The 15,551-nt window shown below is 49.1% G+C and overlaps 1 protein-coding gene across 15 annotated transcripts in view; it reads right to left on the bottom strand.

Moving 5' to 3' along the window:
• The window catches only part of KANSL3 (KAT8 regulatory NSL complex subunit 3), a 78,269-nt gene extending 69,196 nt beyond the window's left edge, over positions 1–9,073 (bottom strand). For 14 of the 15 annotated variants that reach the window (XR_014709712.1, XR_014709713.1, XM_084615152.1 and 11 more), the window contains exons 1-3: positions 8,977–9,073; positions 7,261–7,548; positions 2,248–2,418 (exon numbers count right to left, since the gene is read on the bottom strand). Coding sequence is in view for 13 of the 15 variants with exons in the window: in XM_084615152.1 (XP_084471278.1) it covers positions 2,248–2,418; positions 7,261–7,475 (386 nt within the window). In the remaining 2 variants the exon portion in view is untranslated. The remainder of the gene's footprint in view (positions 1–2,247; positions 2,419–7,260; positions 7,549–8,976) is intronic. The other variant, XM_084615150.1, reaches the window with a different exon arrangement.
• Positions 9,074–15,551: the final 6,478 nt, after the last annotated feature.

A 15,551-nucleotide genomic window follows, 5' to 3' on the forward strand; every position in this document is an offset into this window, starting at 1 on the left:
GCAATGCAGACTGAGAAAATACCAACCACCTTACATGAAAGCCACCCACGCATCTATCATCAGAGGATGTCCAGATAGTCACGCTCAAGTCTCGTGGATGATCAGGAGCTGCAAGTGTCATCTTTGTCTTTACAGGCAGATTTCCCTGGGTTTGCAATGAGGATCTCACTCAGTGCTGTGGGGATTTTTCTGTGACTCTGGGAGGTTAGTTTACATTTACCAGAATTTTGTTTCTAAAATTTAAGATTATAATGAATATAAAGTTCACCCAGCGAGTCAGTGGTAAGCCAGGAACAGGCTAGGGCTATGTCTACACTACACAGCCTACATCAGCATCGCCCCAAGGGCATACACAGCACACACCAACAGAAAGAGGTTTTCTGCTGACCCAGGAACACCACCTCCCCAAATGACATTAGCGATGGTAACGGAAGCCCTCTGTCATTGGCATAGCTGCATTTCCACTGGGGTTTTGTTGGCACAGCTGTGTCACTAGTGAGTTTGTTTTTTCACACCACTAACCAACACAGACCTGGGACTCAGAAGACCTGAATTCAATTCTCAGCTCTGTCACAGATTTCCTGTGTGATCTTGGCCAACACACATGCGGTGCCTCAGCTCCTTGTTGCTCCTCTGTCTCACAAGAGGCACTCAGACATTACACAACAGGGGACAAAAGCCCACAGATAGATGGGTGACCTGCATTCTAGACGATTTCTAACCCCATTCCTTAGACAAAAAAATCACCTTTCCTTCCTAATAAACAAAGCACTCAGGCAGAAAAAGCATTTTCAAACAATGTTTTAAGAAGAAACAGTTACTAGCTCCAGGCTGCAATTCAAATTACACATGCAGATGCAAAACTGATGTACAGTATCTTACACAGAACAGAAGAGTGTCTGCTTCAGACTACAGACAGTCTTCATAAGTTCTGAAGAGAAAGGCCTCTGTAAAGGAGACTGATGGCTAGCACATATAGAGAGGCAACTGAAAGCTCTTCCTAGGAATATTTTGCTTGATTGAAGACTGACTGAGGAAAAAAGGGAAGGGACCTTGGACCAATGTGAACTCTCATGCAAGTGAAAAACAAGCAGCATCTGATCCAGTTGTACTTGTGTGCAAAATTCAGGGCAAACATGATACATTACATTTAGAAAGCCACAAGAATTAACAGGGCTCATAGTGGGGGAAAAGGACAGAAAATCCATTTATTTAGACTGGTAACTAAAGCCTCAGGAAGTGGCTAGACTATGAGCAACTGCAGCCTATCTTCAGATGTTGACTTCAGAGGCTCATATGTCATTGTAAAATTAACAGCTGGATAACACATTCCTTTGAATACCTGTGCAATGAAATAAGTGAAAGTTCCACAGTTTATAAAGGAACTAAAGTCTCAAATTACTGGGAATTCTGGGAAATATATTTCTAGAAATCTGAACATAAGAATACTAAAGAAAAAATAAAGCCCAGAAGGATGTGAAAAGTCACCTAAAGTGGAACAGTGCATGTCTAGACACATTAAAACAAATAACAAAACCAAACCAAGGCCCTCATCCTGCAAAACACTCACTGCCAAACACTGCATACATACAATCCCAATGCAAAAACGAGAAAAGGTCTGCTGTCCAATGCACATTACAGAATAAACTAACCCTAGGTTTATGATCTACCCATTTTGTATCGCACAAGACAACATTACAGATCAGTGATTGGTTTTACATGAGAATGCAAGTCAGCTTAATGTCGACAAATTAATAACGCTTTGTCCTTTTATAGCTTTTTTTTGCATCAGGACTTCAAAACACTCTACAAACATTAATTCTCCCAGGCAAACACAGAACCCAGAGACAGCATGGACCAGTAGCTAGGGCATGGACAGAGTCAGGAGACTCTTCTTAGCTCTGCCACTGACCTGCTATGGGAACCTGGGCAAGTCATTTCACCTCTGCCTCAGTTTCCCCTCCCACCCTTTGTATTGACTGCAGACTCCTCTGGGTAGGGACCCTTTCTTATCTGTATGCACAGTGCCTGGCACTATGGAGTCCCAATCTCGGCTCAGGCTCTCTACGCTAGCATAATACAACCAACAAGAGGATTCCTGAATCCCAAACTTCCGCTGGGACCACTAGATACCTGCCTCTACATACTACCATTTCCAAGTTGCTTATTTTGTTCCTCTTCCCAGCTAACAGCCTCTCAGTAAGCACTGCCGCACAGAAACCCCCCACAGCATCCCAGCCACGCTACCTGTTCATGTGTTCCTCCCAGTCATCGGGCGGAGGAGGAGCATCGGCATCCGTACGGGCAAAGATGACGTGGCGCTCACACTCGTTCATCACACTGCGCGCTTTCTGGTTGTCGTAGAGGGGGACAGGCGTGGGTGTGACAGTCTCCACGTCGATGGGGACATCCACCTCACTGAAAGGAGAGCTGGGATTTCAGAGAACAGGACCCTGCCGTATCACAGCAGACTCAGAGCAGCTGGTTTCTCAACACAAAACAGGAACTGGAAACACACTGCAGCGGGTTACAGGTACCTGCCTGGCAAGATGGAACCGAGACAGCACACCTGTGCCCACCTGTCTGAAAGCACAAGGCTCCTTCAAGCTTATTTCATCCTCAGATATCGGACCATGACTAAGAGACAGCCTTTGAAGCTGCTGTCACTGGAGCAGAAGGTGGAATCGCGCTGTTTTTCATTGTATTTGTAACAGTGTTCTGCACCACACTGTCTTGGGGCCAGGCTACGCTACAAAATGAAATGTCATCTAACAACATGGTTGTCTCCTGACAAGGTTACTTGCAGCCTGTAGTGCCGATGAGCCCTGAATCAGGTTTTAACCATGTCTCCCAACCCACTCCAGTCATAGGCACAGATCCTGTAGCACACGCCTGTGCGTCTGCATGACGTTCCAGTGAACTCAGCAGGACGCCATACACGCAGTGGTCCATGCTTGGAGATTTCCTAGCCCCATGGGGCCTTCAATGGTTCAAGGTGGTAGCAGTTTGGTAACATGGGTCAAATATAGTTTAAGAACATAAGTACAGGTATACTGGATCAGACCAAAGGTCCCCTTAACCCAATATCCTGTCTTCCAATGGCATCCAGTGCCAAATGGTTCAAAGGGAATGAACAGAAAGGGCAATTTATCGAAGGATCCATCCCCTGTCGTCCATTCCCAGCTTCTGGCAGTCAGGAGTTTAGGGACACCCAGAGCATAGGATTGCATTCCTGACTATCTTGGCTAATAGTCATTAATGGACCTAACCTTCACAAACTAATCTAATTCTTTTTCGGATTCAGATACATTTTTGGCTTTCACAGAATCCCCTGACAATGAGTTCCGCAGGTGAACTGTGCGTTGGGGGAAGAAGTACTTCCTTTTGTTTGTTTTAAACCTCTTGCCTATTGATTTCATTAGATGACCTCTAGTTTTTGTGTTACGAGAAAGTATAAACACTTCTCTATTCACTTTCTCCACACCATTCTTGATTTTATAGACCTCTATTGTATCCCCTCTCCCCTTTATCATCTCTTTTCTAAGATGAACCATCCCAGTCTTTTGAATCTCTCCTCATATGGAAGCCGTTCCATACCCCTAATCATTTTTGTTCCCCTTTTCTGTACTTTTGCCAATACTAATCTATCTTCTTTGAGATGGGGCAACCAGAACTCCACCCAGTTTTCAAGGTGTGGACGTACAATGGATTTCTCTAGTGGCATGATATTTTCTGTCTTATTATCTCTACCTTTCCTAATGGTTCCAAACATTGTTAGCTTTTTTGACTGCCGATGCACATTGACTGGATGGTTTCAGAGAACTATCCACAATGACCCCAAGATCTCTCTCTTGAGTGGTAACAGCTAATTTAGACCCCATCATTTTTTAGATACAGTTGGGATTATTTTTCCAGTGTGCATTACTTTGCCCTTATCAACACTGCATTTCATCTGCCATTTTGTAGCTCAGTCACCAAGTTTTGTGAGATCCCTTTGTAACTCTTCACAGTCAGTTTTGGACTTAACGATATTGGATAATTTTGTATTGTCTGCAATCTTTGCCACATCACTGTTTAACCCTTTTTTCAGATCATTTATGAATATGCTGCACAGCACTTGTCCCAGTACAGATCCTTGGGGGACACTGCTATTTACCACTCTCCATTATGAAAAGTGACCATTTATTCCTACTCTTTGTTTCCCTATCTTTTAGCCAGTTACTGATCCAGAAAAGGACCTTCCCTTTTACCCCTTGACTGCTTACATTGCTTAAGAGCCTTTGGTGTGGGACCTTGCTAACAGCTTTCTGAAAATCGAAGTATACCATATCAGGTGAATCACGCTTGTCCGTATGCTTGCTGACCCCCACAAAGTATTCAAAGATCAGTGATGCATGATCTCCCTTTTCAAAAGCCGTGTTGACTTTTCCCCAACATACTGTTTAAATGAACATGTCTGATAATTCCGTTCTTTACTAAAGTTTCAACCAGTTTGCCTGCTGTTGAAGTTAGGCTTTCCGGCCTGTAACTGCCAGGATTGTGTCTGGGGCCTCTTTTAATAATCGGGATTACAGTAGCTATCCTCCAGTCATCTGGTACAGAGGCTGATTTAAGCGTGAGGTTACATTCAAAAAATAGTTCGGCAATTTCATATCTGAGTGCCTTCAGAATTCTTGGGTGAATAGCATCTGGTCCTGGTGACTTCTCACTATTTAATTCATCAGTTTGTTCTACTGACAGCTCAATCTGGGACAGTTCCTCAAATTTGTCACCTAAAAAGAATTGCTCCAGTGTGGGAATCTCCCTCATATCCTCTGCAGTGAAGACCGATGCAAAGAATTCATTTAATGTGTTTGCAATGACCTTGTCTTTCTTGAGTGCTCCTTTAGCACAGGGGTGGGCAAACTTTTTGGCCCGAGGGCCACACTGGGGTTGCGAAACTGTACAGAGGGCCGGGTAGGGAAGGCTGTGCCTCCCCAAACAGCCTGGCCCCCACCCCCTATCCGCCCCTGACTGCCTCCAACCCATCCAACCCCCCCTCCTCCTTGTCCCCTGACCGCCCCCTCCCAGCACCCCCTGCTCCTAACCGCCCCCCCCGGGACCCCACCCCCATCCAACCTCCCCACTCCCTGAAAAGGTGAAAAGTCAAAATCTTGAAAATTTACACGACTTGAAAATGCAAAAAAGTTTCAGCTCAAGTCAATTGAAACATTTAATTTCAGTATCTGGAGAAAAAGTAGAGAGGTAATTTCACTTCAATTTGGCACTGGTGCGACCACTGCCGGAATACTTTGACAAGTTCTGCCACCCACAATTCAAGAAGGGTGTTGATAAATTGGTGAGGGTTCAGAGAAGCGTCATGAGAATGATTAAAGGGTTAAAAAACCTGCCTTACAGTGAGACATCAAGGAGCTCAACCTGTTTACTATAACAAAGAGAAGATTAAAGGGTGACTTAATTACAGTCTATAACCGGGTTCTCAAACTGGGGGTCATGACCTCTCAGGGGGTCACAAGGTTATTATGTGGGGGTTGTGAGCTGTCAGCCTCCACCCCCAAACCCCGCTTCACCTCCAGCATTTATAACAGTATTAAATATAAAAAATGTGTTTTTAATTTATAGGGGGTGGGGGGGTCGCACTCAGAGACTTGCTGTGTGAAAGGGGTCACCAGTACAAAAACTTGAGAACCACTGGTCTAAAAGTACCTACATGGGGAATAAATATTTGATAATGGGTTCATCAGTGTAGCACAGTTGTTTTCAACCTGTGTTCCGCGGACCCCTGAGGGGTCGCAGAATATGTTTAAGAGGTCTGCAAAAGGTTGTTACCACTGAACTGTTTTAAACCTGTGGTCCACAGACACCTGGGGGCCCGCAGACTATGTCTAAGATTTCCAAATGGGTCCACATCTTCATTCAAAATTTTTTAGGGGCCCACAAATGAAAAAAGATTGAAAATCACTGATCTAGCAGAGAAAGGTCCAACACAATCCGATAGCTAGAAGCTGAAACTAGATAATTTTGGACTGAAAATAAGACATTATTCACAAACACACACACAAAAACAAGAGTAATTGACCATAGAACAATTTGCCAAAGATCGTGGTGGATTCTCCACCACCAGCTATATTAAAATCAAGATTGGATGTTTTTTTAAAATATCAACTCCAGGAATTACTTTGAGAAAGTTCTCTGTCCTCTGTTATACAGAAGGTTAAATCAGATGACCGTAATGATCTGTCTGGCCTCAGAATATATGCATAATTTTGAACTGTTTCATTTCTATTTCAACCTTTTTAGTTTTTTTAGTTTGTTTTTTTTTACTGAATTAAATTCCAAAGTGACTTTTTGTTTTGAACTGAAAAACTGAATATTTCATTTTTTAAAAAAGTCAAAAGGGAACACGCTGATCATTCCAAAACATTTTTTTCAAACATTTTTCAAAAGGGGAAATTCAACTGCAACAGCTTCAGTTTAGAAAAATCAGCATTTTCTGACAAACATTTAATTGAAAACCTCCCACCCAGCTCAGTTAGCATGCGTTAATGTTTTAAAAAATCTACACTAGACAGCACAGGTTGCCCTCTAGGGGAGACCTTCTACAGCTAACATGTTCAAATACAAATTGTCCTGTCTAGACAATTGTCAGATGAAATTCAATGTTGATAAATGCAAAGTAATGCGCATTGGAAAGCATAATCCCAACTCTACATATCAAATGATGGGGTCTAAATTAGCTCTTACGACTTAAGAAAGAGATCTTGGAATAATGTGAAGTGGCAGTCAAAAAAGCGAACAGACTGTTGGGAATCTTTAAGAAAGGGATAGATAATAAAACAGAAAATGTCATATTGCCTCTATATAAATCCATGCTACACCCACATCTGGAATACTGCACGTAGATCTGGTCGGGCAGGGATGGTGTCCCTAGCCTCTGTTTGCCAGAAGCTGGGAATGGGCGACAGGGGATGGATCACTTGATGATTCCCTGTTCTGTTCATTCCCTCTGGGGCACATGGCACTGGCCACTGCTGGAAGACAGGATACTGTGCTAGATGGACCTTTGGTTTGACCCAGTCTGGCCATTCTTATGTTCTTAGACTGGGGTTTCAACATGTGTTACCTAATGTGATAAAAAGCACCTTGTAAACAGACACAGAAAGCAACGAGTGAACCATCAAAGCACAGGAAAGGAATACACAAGGTACGCGAGAACCCAAAGCCCATCAACTCAGTAGCACCAGAAAAGGCTATGCTCACATGGTGCTGTCTTGGTGCCTCCTGGGGGTGACAAAGAGCATCCGAGTAGGCCGGGCACTGCTAGCATCGGGGTGGGCACTCCATGGCTTGGCATAGCTGTGGTCCAGGAAGACCAGGTCCAGCTCTCTCTCATGGACAGAGAGCTGGAAGAGCAACGAGGTTCCCATCCTCCTGGCTGAAGTCTGGAAGTCCCGCTCGCTGCCTCGGTACGACATGTCTTCTGGGGCGCCCCCGCTCCTAGCGCCTATGTAAATGCTTCTTACGGCTCCTCATCCTGTCCACCCTGCGCTGGGGCAACATGGGAGAAGGAGGTAAACACACTGTGGGGAAATGGCCCTTGCTGTATTGCCCCGTCCCCAACACAGATGACAAAGCAGAGCCCAAGCAGAGCAGCCTCCCCCCACCAGACCCCGGGAGACAGACACCTCTGTGGCACGTTACGGCACCCAGCTCCAGCCCCATAACACCCCCAGCCAAACAACCCAGTGCCCTCTGCCCTTCAGATTCCCGCTGGCAGAGCATCTGGCACCGCCCCCTCCCAAATCCCCCTTAATGCCCCCCACAGCCTGACCTCCTGCTGCAACACCCACCCACCCAGCCAGCCAGCCAGCTTCCCTGGGGGCTGGGCGGGGAACTGGGGGTCACGGGGGGGGGGCAATGGCAGGTAGCGGGGGGAACTAGGTGGGGCGCTGGGGGGCAGGGTTGGAGGGTGCGGGGGGGCAGTGGGAGGTCTGGGGGGCTGGGCGGGGAGCTGGGGGGCACAGGGGGCAATGGCAGGTAGCGGGGGGAACTAGGTGGGGCGCTGGGGGCAGGGCGGGGAGGGGGAGCAGTGAGGGGGTGTAGCGGGGTCAGTGGGGGGAATTAGGTGGGGCAGGGCGCTGGGGGCAGGGCGGGGGGTGCAGGGGGCAGGGCGCGGAGCTGGGGGAAACTAGGTGGGGGCTGGGGGGCAGTGTCGGGGGTCCAGGAGGCAGTGGGAGGCCTGGGGGGCAATGGCGGGGAGCTGGGGGTGACTAGGTGGGACGCTGGGGGCAGTGGGGGGCAATGGGGGACGCGGGGCGCTGGTGGGCAGGGTGGGGGTGCGGGGGGGCAGTGGGAGGGCTGGGGGGCAGGGCAGGGAGCTGGGGGGCAATGGCGGGTAGCGGGGGGGACTAGGTGGGGGCTGGGGGCAGTGGGGGGCAATGGGGAGCGGTGGGGCGCTGGGGGGCAGGGTGGGGGTGCGGGGGGGCAGTGGAAGGGCTGGGGGGCAGGGCGGGGAGCTGGGGGACAATGGCGGGTAGCGGGGGGGGACTAGGTGGGACGCTGGGGGCAATGGGGGGCACGGGGGGGCGGGGGGGCAGTGGGAGGTCTGGGGGGCAGGGCGGGGCGCTGGGGGGCAATGGCGGGTAGCGGGGGGGACTAGGTGGGGGCTGGGGGCAGTGGGGGGCAATGGGGGGCGCGGGGGGGCGGGGCGCTGGGGGGCACGGCGCTGGGGGGCGGGGGGGCAGTGGGAGGTCTGGGAGCAGGGCGGGGAGCTGGGGGGGACTAGGTGGGACGCTGGGGGCAATGGGGGGCGCGGGGGGGTGCGGGGGGGCAGTGGGAGGTCGGGGGGGCAGGGCGGGGCGCTGGGGGGCAATGGCGGGTAGCGGGGGGGGACTAGGTGGGGCAATGGGGGGCGGGGCGGGTAGCGGGGGGGGCTGGGGGGGGCTGGGGGCAGTGGGGGGGCGGGGCGAGACTCACCGCGCGGGGCGGATCCGCGCCTCTGGCGCTCGGCGTTTGCACTAGGCCTCGCCGCAGCCCCGGCCGCCCCGGCGCACTGCGCATGCTCCGCTCCGCTCCCACAAGACCCGGCTGCCGGGATTCCGGAGCGGAGCCGGCGGCGCTGAGACAACCCGGCGGGTGGCCCCTGACCCGCCCGGAGCGGAGCTGGCCGGCTCGCCGCCAGGCACGGGGGGGGGGGGCCCGGGGGCAGCGCTTGGGGAGCCGCGGGCGGGGGCAGCAGGCCGGAGACACCCGCGCCGGGGTGGCCCCCCCGAGCCATGGCGCCCATTGCCCAGATACAGGGCCCCCCCATGGCGCCCATTGCCCAGACACAGCCCCCCCCCCGAGCCATGGTGCCCATTGCCCAGACACAGCCCCCCCCCAAGCCATGGCGCCCATTGCCCAGATACTGCCCCCCCCCGAGCCATACTGCCCCCCAACGAGCCATGGTGCCCCCCCGAGCCATGGCGCCCATTGCCCAGATACAGGGCCCCCCCATGGTGCCCATTGCCCAGACACAGCCCCCCCCCCGAGCCATACTGCCCCCCCAACGAGCCATGGTGCCCATTGCCCAGATACAGGGCCCCCCCATGGCGCCCATTGCCCAGACACAGCCCCCCCCCGAGCCATGGTGCCCCCCCATGGTGCCCAGTGCCCAGACACAGCCCCCCCCGAGCCATGGTGCCCCCCCCATGGTGCCCAGTGCCCAGACACAGCCCCCCCCGAGCCATGGTGCCCCCCCCGAGCCATGGCGCCCATAGCCCAGACACAGCCCCCCCTGAGCCATGGTGCCCCCCCAACGAGCCATGGTGCCCACTGCCCAGACACAGCCCCCCCCGGAGCCATGGTGCCCACTGCCCAGACACAGGGCCCCCCCCATGGTGCCCATTGCCCAGACACAGGGCCCCCCAATGAGCCATGGCACCTCCCACAAGACCATAGCTCCCCTACCCCAGCATTTTTCGGGCAATACCGTTGGAGGCCCTTTTTGAACCGTGGGTCTAGGCTGCTTGCCCCACCGCCATCATCAGCCTGACGGGGATCTAATGTCTGTGCTCATGGTTCTCACCGATTTTTTTAGTGAGCCAGGGACTCAGTTATGGGATTGAAATAACACAGCATCTTCTGGGCATCCTAGGGTATCCGTTTTCCAGTCTGATTGGCGCTAGCGACCAGGAGCGGCTAACGGGGGAGTTTGGGGAGGGAGTTCTCCAGGTGAAGGAGGAGTGATTACGGGACCCTGGGGGTAAGTTTGTTCTCAGTAGTGTGTGTGTTTGTGATGTACTTGCTGCTCGACTGAAATAGACCCCGTGGTCTCTTAGTTTGGGGTGTGCTGAGCCTAGCAGCATGCTAGGCAAGGTTGAGAGCTTCTTAACGGGGCTTTGATCCCTAAGCCCTTTAGCACCCATCAACCCTTAGCCAGGGGGCAGGGCTACTCAGGAAGACCAGGGCTTTAAAAAGCCCACTCTAAGCGACCGGAGAAGCTAGTGAACAAGGAAGTTTTGCAAACGAGTTGTGAGGGGCTACATACATTTAAAATTCTTTAAACTTAAGGCCCAAAACATCCCTTATAAAAACACAACAACAAAGGAAAGAGCTTCAGGAGTCCAAAGAGAATCCAGGCAGAAGTCCAGCGAGAGAGTGGGGCCTATCCAGTTTATTGCACCCAATGCAGCATGTATGATTACCTGCCCTATGGGCAGATGCTGTATGTGTGCGTTCGGTGCAAGGAGCTCCTGGCCCTCAGAGACCTTGTACCGGCTTTGGAGACCAGAGTGGCTGAACTGGAGGGGCTAAGAGAGACAGAGAGGTACATAGATGAGACTTTCCAGGACACAGTAGAACGGTCCCATCCCCGGTCTGACAGCCTCTGTGCTGTTGAGGAGAATGAAAGTCTCAGAGAAGGAGACCATCCAACTGGAGCAGAGGGAAACAATCTTTGGACCCTCCTTCCAGATGATATCGTGGTATCCTTTCGCACTAAGGATGCCTCTGCAGGGGAGGCAACTCTAGTTATTAGGAAGAGACAGGTAATAGTTATGGGGATTCGGTCATTAGAAACATAGATAGCTGGGTTTGCGAGGACTGGGAGAACCGCATGGTGACTTCCCTGCTTTGTGTGAAGGTTGCGGATCTCTCAAGACAGCTAAATAGACTTTTGTGTAGTGCTGAGGAGGAGCCAGTGGTTGCGGTACATGTATGTACCAGTGACATAGGGAAAGGTAGGAGAGAGGTCCTGGAGGCCAAATTTAGGCTGCCAGGTAAGAGATTGAAGTTCAGGCCCTCTGTGGTAGCATTCTCCGAGATGCCCCCAGTTCCACACGCAGGGCCAGTTAGACAGGCAAACTGCAGGGTCTCAATGCATGGATGAGAAGATGGTGTCAGGAGGAGGAGTTTAGATTTATTACCTTGCATATGACAGGTTTCAGAGTAGCAGCCGTGTTAGTCTGTATTCGCAAAAAGAAAAGGAGGACTTGTGGCACCTTAGAGACTAACCAATTTATTTGAGCATAAGCTTTCGTGAGCTACAGCTCACTTCATCGGATGCATAAAGATGAAGTGAGCTGTAGCTCATGAAAGCTTATGCTCAAATAAATTGGTTAGTCTCTAAGGTGCCACAAGTCCTCCTTTTCTTTTTAGATTTATTAGGACCTGGGGAAACTTTTGGGAAAGGGGGAACCTATACAGGAAGGATGGGCTACACCTAGACCAAAATGGAACCAGATTGCTGGCACTTAACATTAAAAAGGTCCTGGAGCAGTTTTTAAACTGAGGGCTGGGGGAAAGCCGACAGGTGCAGAAGAGCATGTGGTTCGGACAGAGACATCCCTTAGGATAGTGGTGATGAAATGCTCAGGGAGATTAGAGAGGCTATTAAAATAAAAAACTAAATAATAATAATAATAATGGGGGATTTCAACTATCCCCATATTGACTGGGTACATGTCACCTCAGGACAGGATGCAGAGAGAAAGTTTCTTGACACCTTAAATGGCTGCTTCTTGGAGCAGCTAGTCCTGGAACCCACCAGAGGAGAGGCAATTCTTGATTTAGTCCTAAGGGGAGCACAGGATCTGGTCCAAGAGATAAATATAGCTGGACCGCTTGGTAATAGTGACCATAATATAATTAAATTTAACATCCCTGTGGTGTGGAAAACCCCACAGCAGCCCAACAGGGTAGCATTTGATTTCAGAAAGGGGAATTACACTAAAATGAGGAAGGTAGTTAAACAGAAATTAAAAGGTAAAGTGCCAAAAGTGAAATCCCGGCAAGCTGCATGGAAACTTTTTAACCATACTAGAGGAACAACTTAAATGTATACCCCAAACTAAAAAACATAGTAAGAGAACCAACAAAGTGCTACCGTGGCTAAACAAAAGAGTAAAAGAAGCAGTGAGAGGGAAAAAGGCATGCTTTAAAAAGTGGATGTTAAATCCTAGTGAGGAAAATAGAAAGGAGCATAAACTCTGCCAAATGAAGTGTAAAAATATAATTTGGAAGGCCAAAAAAGAATGTGAATAGCTAAGCAAAGACTCAAAAAGTAATAGCAAAAAAAAAAAAAAGTAAGTCCATCAGAAGCAGGAAGCCCTGCTAAACAACCCGTGGGGCCCCTGGACGATCGAGATGCTAAAGGAGCACTCAAGGATAATAAGGCTATTGCGGAGGAACAAAATGAATACTTTGCATCGGTTTTCACGGCTGAGGATGTGAGGGAGATTCCCACACCTGAGACATACTTTTTAGGTGACAAATCTGAGGAATTGTCACAGATTGAGGTGTCATTAGAGGAGGTTTTGGAACAAATTGATAAACTAAACAGTAATAAGTCACCGGGACCAGATGGTATCGCCCAAGAGTTCTGAAGGAACTCAGATGTGAAATTGCAGAACTACTAACTGTAGTCTGTAGCCTATCATTTAAATCAACTTCTGTACCAAATGACTGGAGGGTAGCTAATGTGATGCCAATTTTTCAAAAAGGGCTCCAGAGGTGATCCCGGCAACTATAGGCCGGTAAGCCTGACTTCAGTAATGGGCAAACTCATTGAAACTATAGTAAAGAACAGAATTGTCAGACACACAGATGAACACAATTTGTTGGGGAAGAATCAACATGGTTTTTGTAAAGGGAAATCATGCCTCACCAATTCACTTGAATTCTTTGAGGCGGTCAACAAGCATGTGGACAAGGGGGATCCAGTGGATATGGTGTACTTAGATTTTTAGAAAGCCTTTGACAAGGTCCCTCACCATGGGCTCTTAAGCAAAGTAAGCTGTCATGGGATAAGAGGGAAGGTCCTCTCATAGATCAGGAACTTGTTAAAAGTTAGGAAACAAAGATTAGGAATAAATAGTCAGTTTTCAGAATGGAGAGAGGTAAATAATGGTGTCCCCCAGGGATCTGTACAGGGACCAGTCCTATTCAACATATTCACAGATGATCTGGAAAAAGGAGTAAACAGTGAGATGGCAAAATTTGCAGATGATATGAAACTACTCAAGATAGTTAAGTCCAAAACAGACTGTGAAGAGCTACAAAAGTGATCTCACAAAACTGGATGACTGGGAAACATAATGGCAGATGAGATTCAATGTTGATAAATGCAAAGTAACGCACATTGGAAAACACAATCCCAGCTATACATATAAAATGATGGGGTCTAAATTAGCTGTTACCACTCAAGAAGGAGATCTTCAAGAAGGAGATTTTCAGCTACCTGAAAGGGGGTTCCAAAGAGGGGGTTCACTAGGAGGGTGATGAAACACTGGAATGCATTATCTAGGGAGGTGGTGGAATCTCCTTCCTTAGATATTTTTAAGGTCAGGCTTGACAAAGCCCTGGCTGGGATGATTTAGTTGGGGATTGGTCCTGCTTTGAGCAGGGGGTTCGACTAGATGACCTCCTGAGGTCCCTTCCAACCCTAATATTCTATGATTCTATGATCTTGGAGTCATTATGGACAGTTCTCTGAAAACATCCACTCAATGTGCAGCGACAGTCAAAAAAGCAAACAGAATGTTGGGAATCATTAAGAAAGGGATAGATAAGAAGACAGAAAATATCATGTTGCCTCTCTATAAATCCATGCTATGCCCACATCTGGAATACTGTGTGCAGATGTGGTCGCCCCATCTCAAAAAAAAAATGTACTGGAATGGAAAAGGTTCAGAAAAGGGCAACAAAAATGTTTGGGGGTATAGAACAGCTTCCGTTTGAGGAAAGATTAATAAGACTGGGACTTTTCATCTTGGAAAAGAGGTGACTAAGGGGGGATATGATAGAGGTCTATAAAATCATGATTGGTGTGGAAAAAGTAAATAAGGAAGTGTTATTTACTCCTCATAACACAAGAACTAAGGGTTACCAAATGAGATTAATAGGCAGAAGGCTTATAACAAAAGGAAGTATTTTTTCCACAGTCAACCCATGGAACTGTTTGCCAGAGGAGGTTGTGAAGGCCAAGACTATAACAGGGTTCAAAAAAGAATTAGATACATTCATGGAGGACAGGTCCATCAATGGCTATTAGCCAGGATGAGCAGGGATGGTGTCCCGAGCCTCTGTTTGCCAGAAGCTGGGAGTGAGTTGTTAGGGGGCTTATTCCTTCACCCACTTACTTCCCTGGTCCTTCTCGCATGAACAGAGAGCAACAATACCCAAAGTCCAAAGGTGCAAACAATTTGATGTTTATTGGGGTGAACTTCCAGCAAGCATGATTCCAGTTTCCTTCCTTAGTGTCCCCCTTCCCAGCTCTGACACCACAGAGCCTTACACCTGTGTCCCTGTTCCCATTCCTGCCCTTAGCCAAACATAGAATCATAGAATCATAGAATATCAGGGTTGGAAGGGACCCCAGAAGGTCATCTAGTCCAACCCCCTGCTCAAAGCAGGACCAATTCCCAGTTAAATCATCCCAGCCAGGGCTTTGTCAAGCCTGACCTTAAAAACCTCTAAGGAAGGAGATTCTACCACCTCCCTAGGTAACGCATTCCAGTGTTTCACCACCCTCTTAGTGAAAAAGTTTTTCCTAATATCCAATCTAAACCTCCCCCACTGCAACTTGAGACCATTACTCCTCGTTCTGTCATCTGCTACCATTGAGAACAGTCTAGAGCCATCCTCTTTGGAACCCCCTTTCAGGTAGTTGAAAGCAGCTATCAAATCCCCCCTCATTCTTCTCTTCTGCAGGCTAAACAATCCCAGCTCCCTCAGCCTCTCCTCATAACTCATGTGTTCCAGTCCCCTAATCATTTTTGTTGCCCTTCGCTGGACTCTCTCCAATTTTTCCACATCCTTCTTGAAGTGTGGGGCCCAAAACTGGACACAGTACTCCAGATGAGGCCTCACCAATGTCGAATAGAGGGGAACGATCACGTCCCTCGATCTGCTCGCTATGCCCCTACTTATACATCCCAAAATGCCATTGGCCTTCTTGGCAACAAGGGCACACTGCTGACTCATATCCAGCTTCTCGTCCACTGTCACCCCTAGGTCCTTTTCCGCAGAACTGCTGCCTAGCCATTCGGTCCCTAGTCTGTAGCTGTGCATTG

The sequence above is a fragment of the Lepidochelys olivacea genome, assembly GCF_965140295.1.
Source record: "Lepidochelys olivacea isolate rLepOli2 genome assembly, chromosome: 26".
In the NCBI taxonomy this organism is placed as follows: domain Eukaryota; kingdom Metazoa; phylum Chordata; order Testudines; family Cheloniidae; genus Lepidochelys; species Lepidochelys olivacea.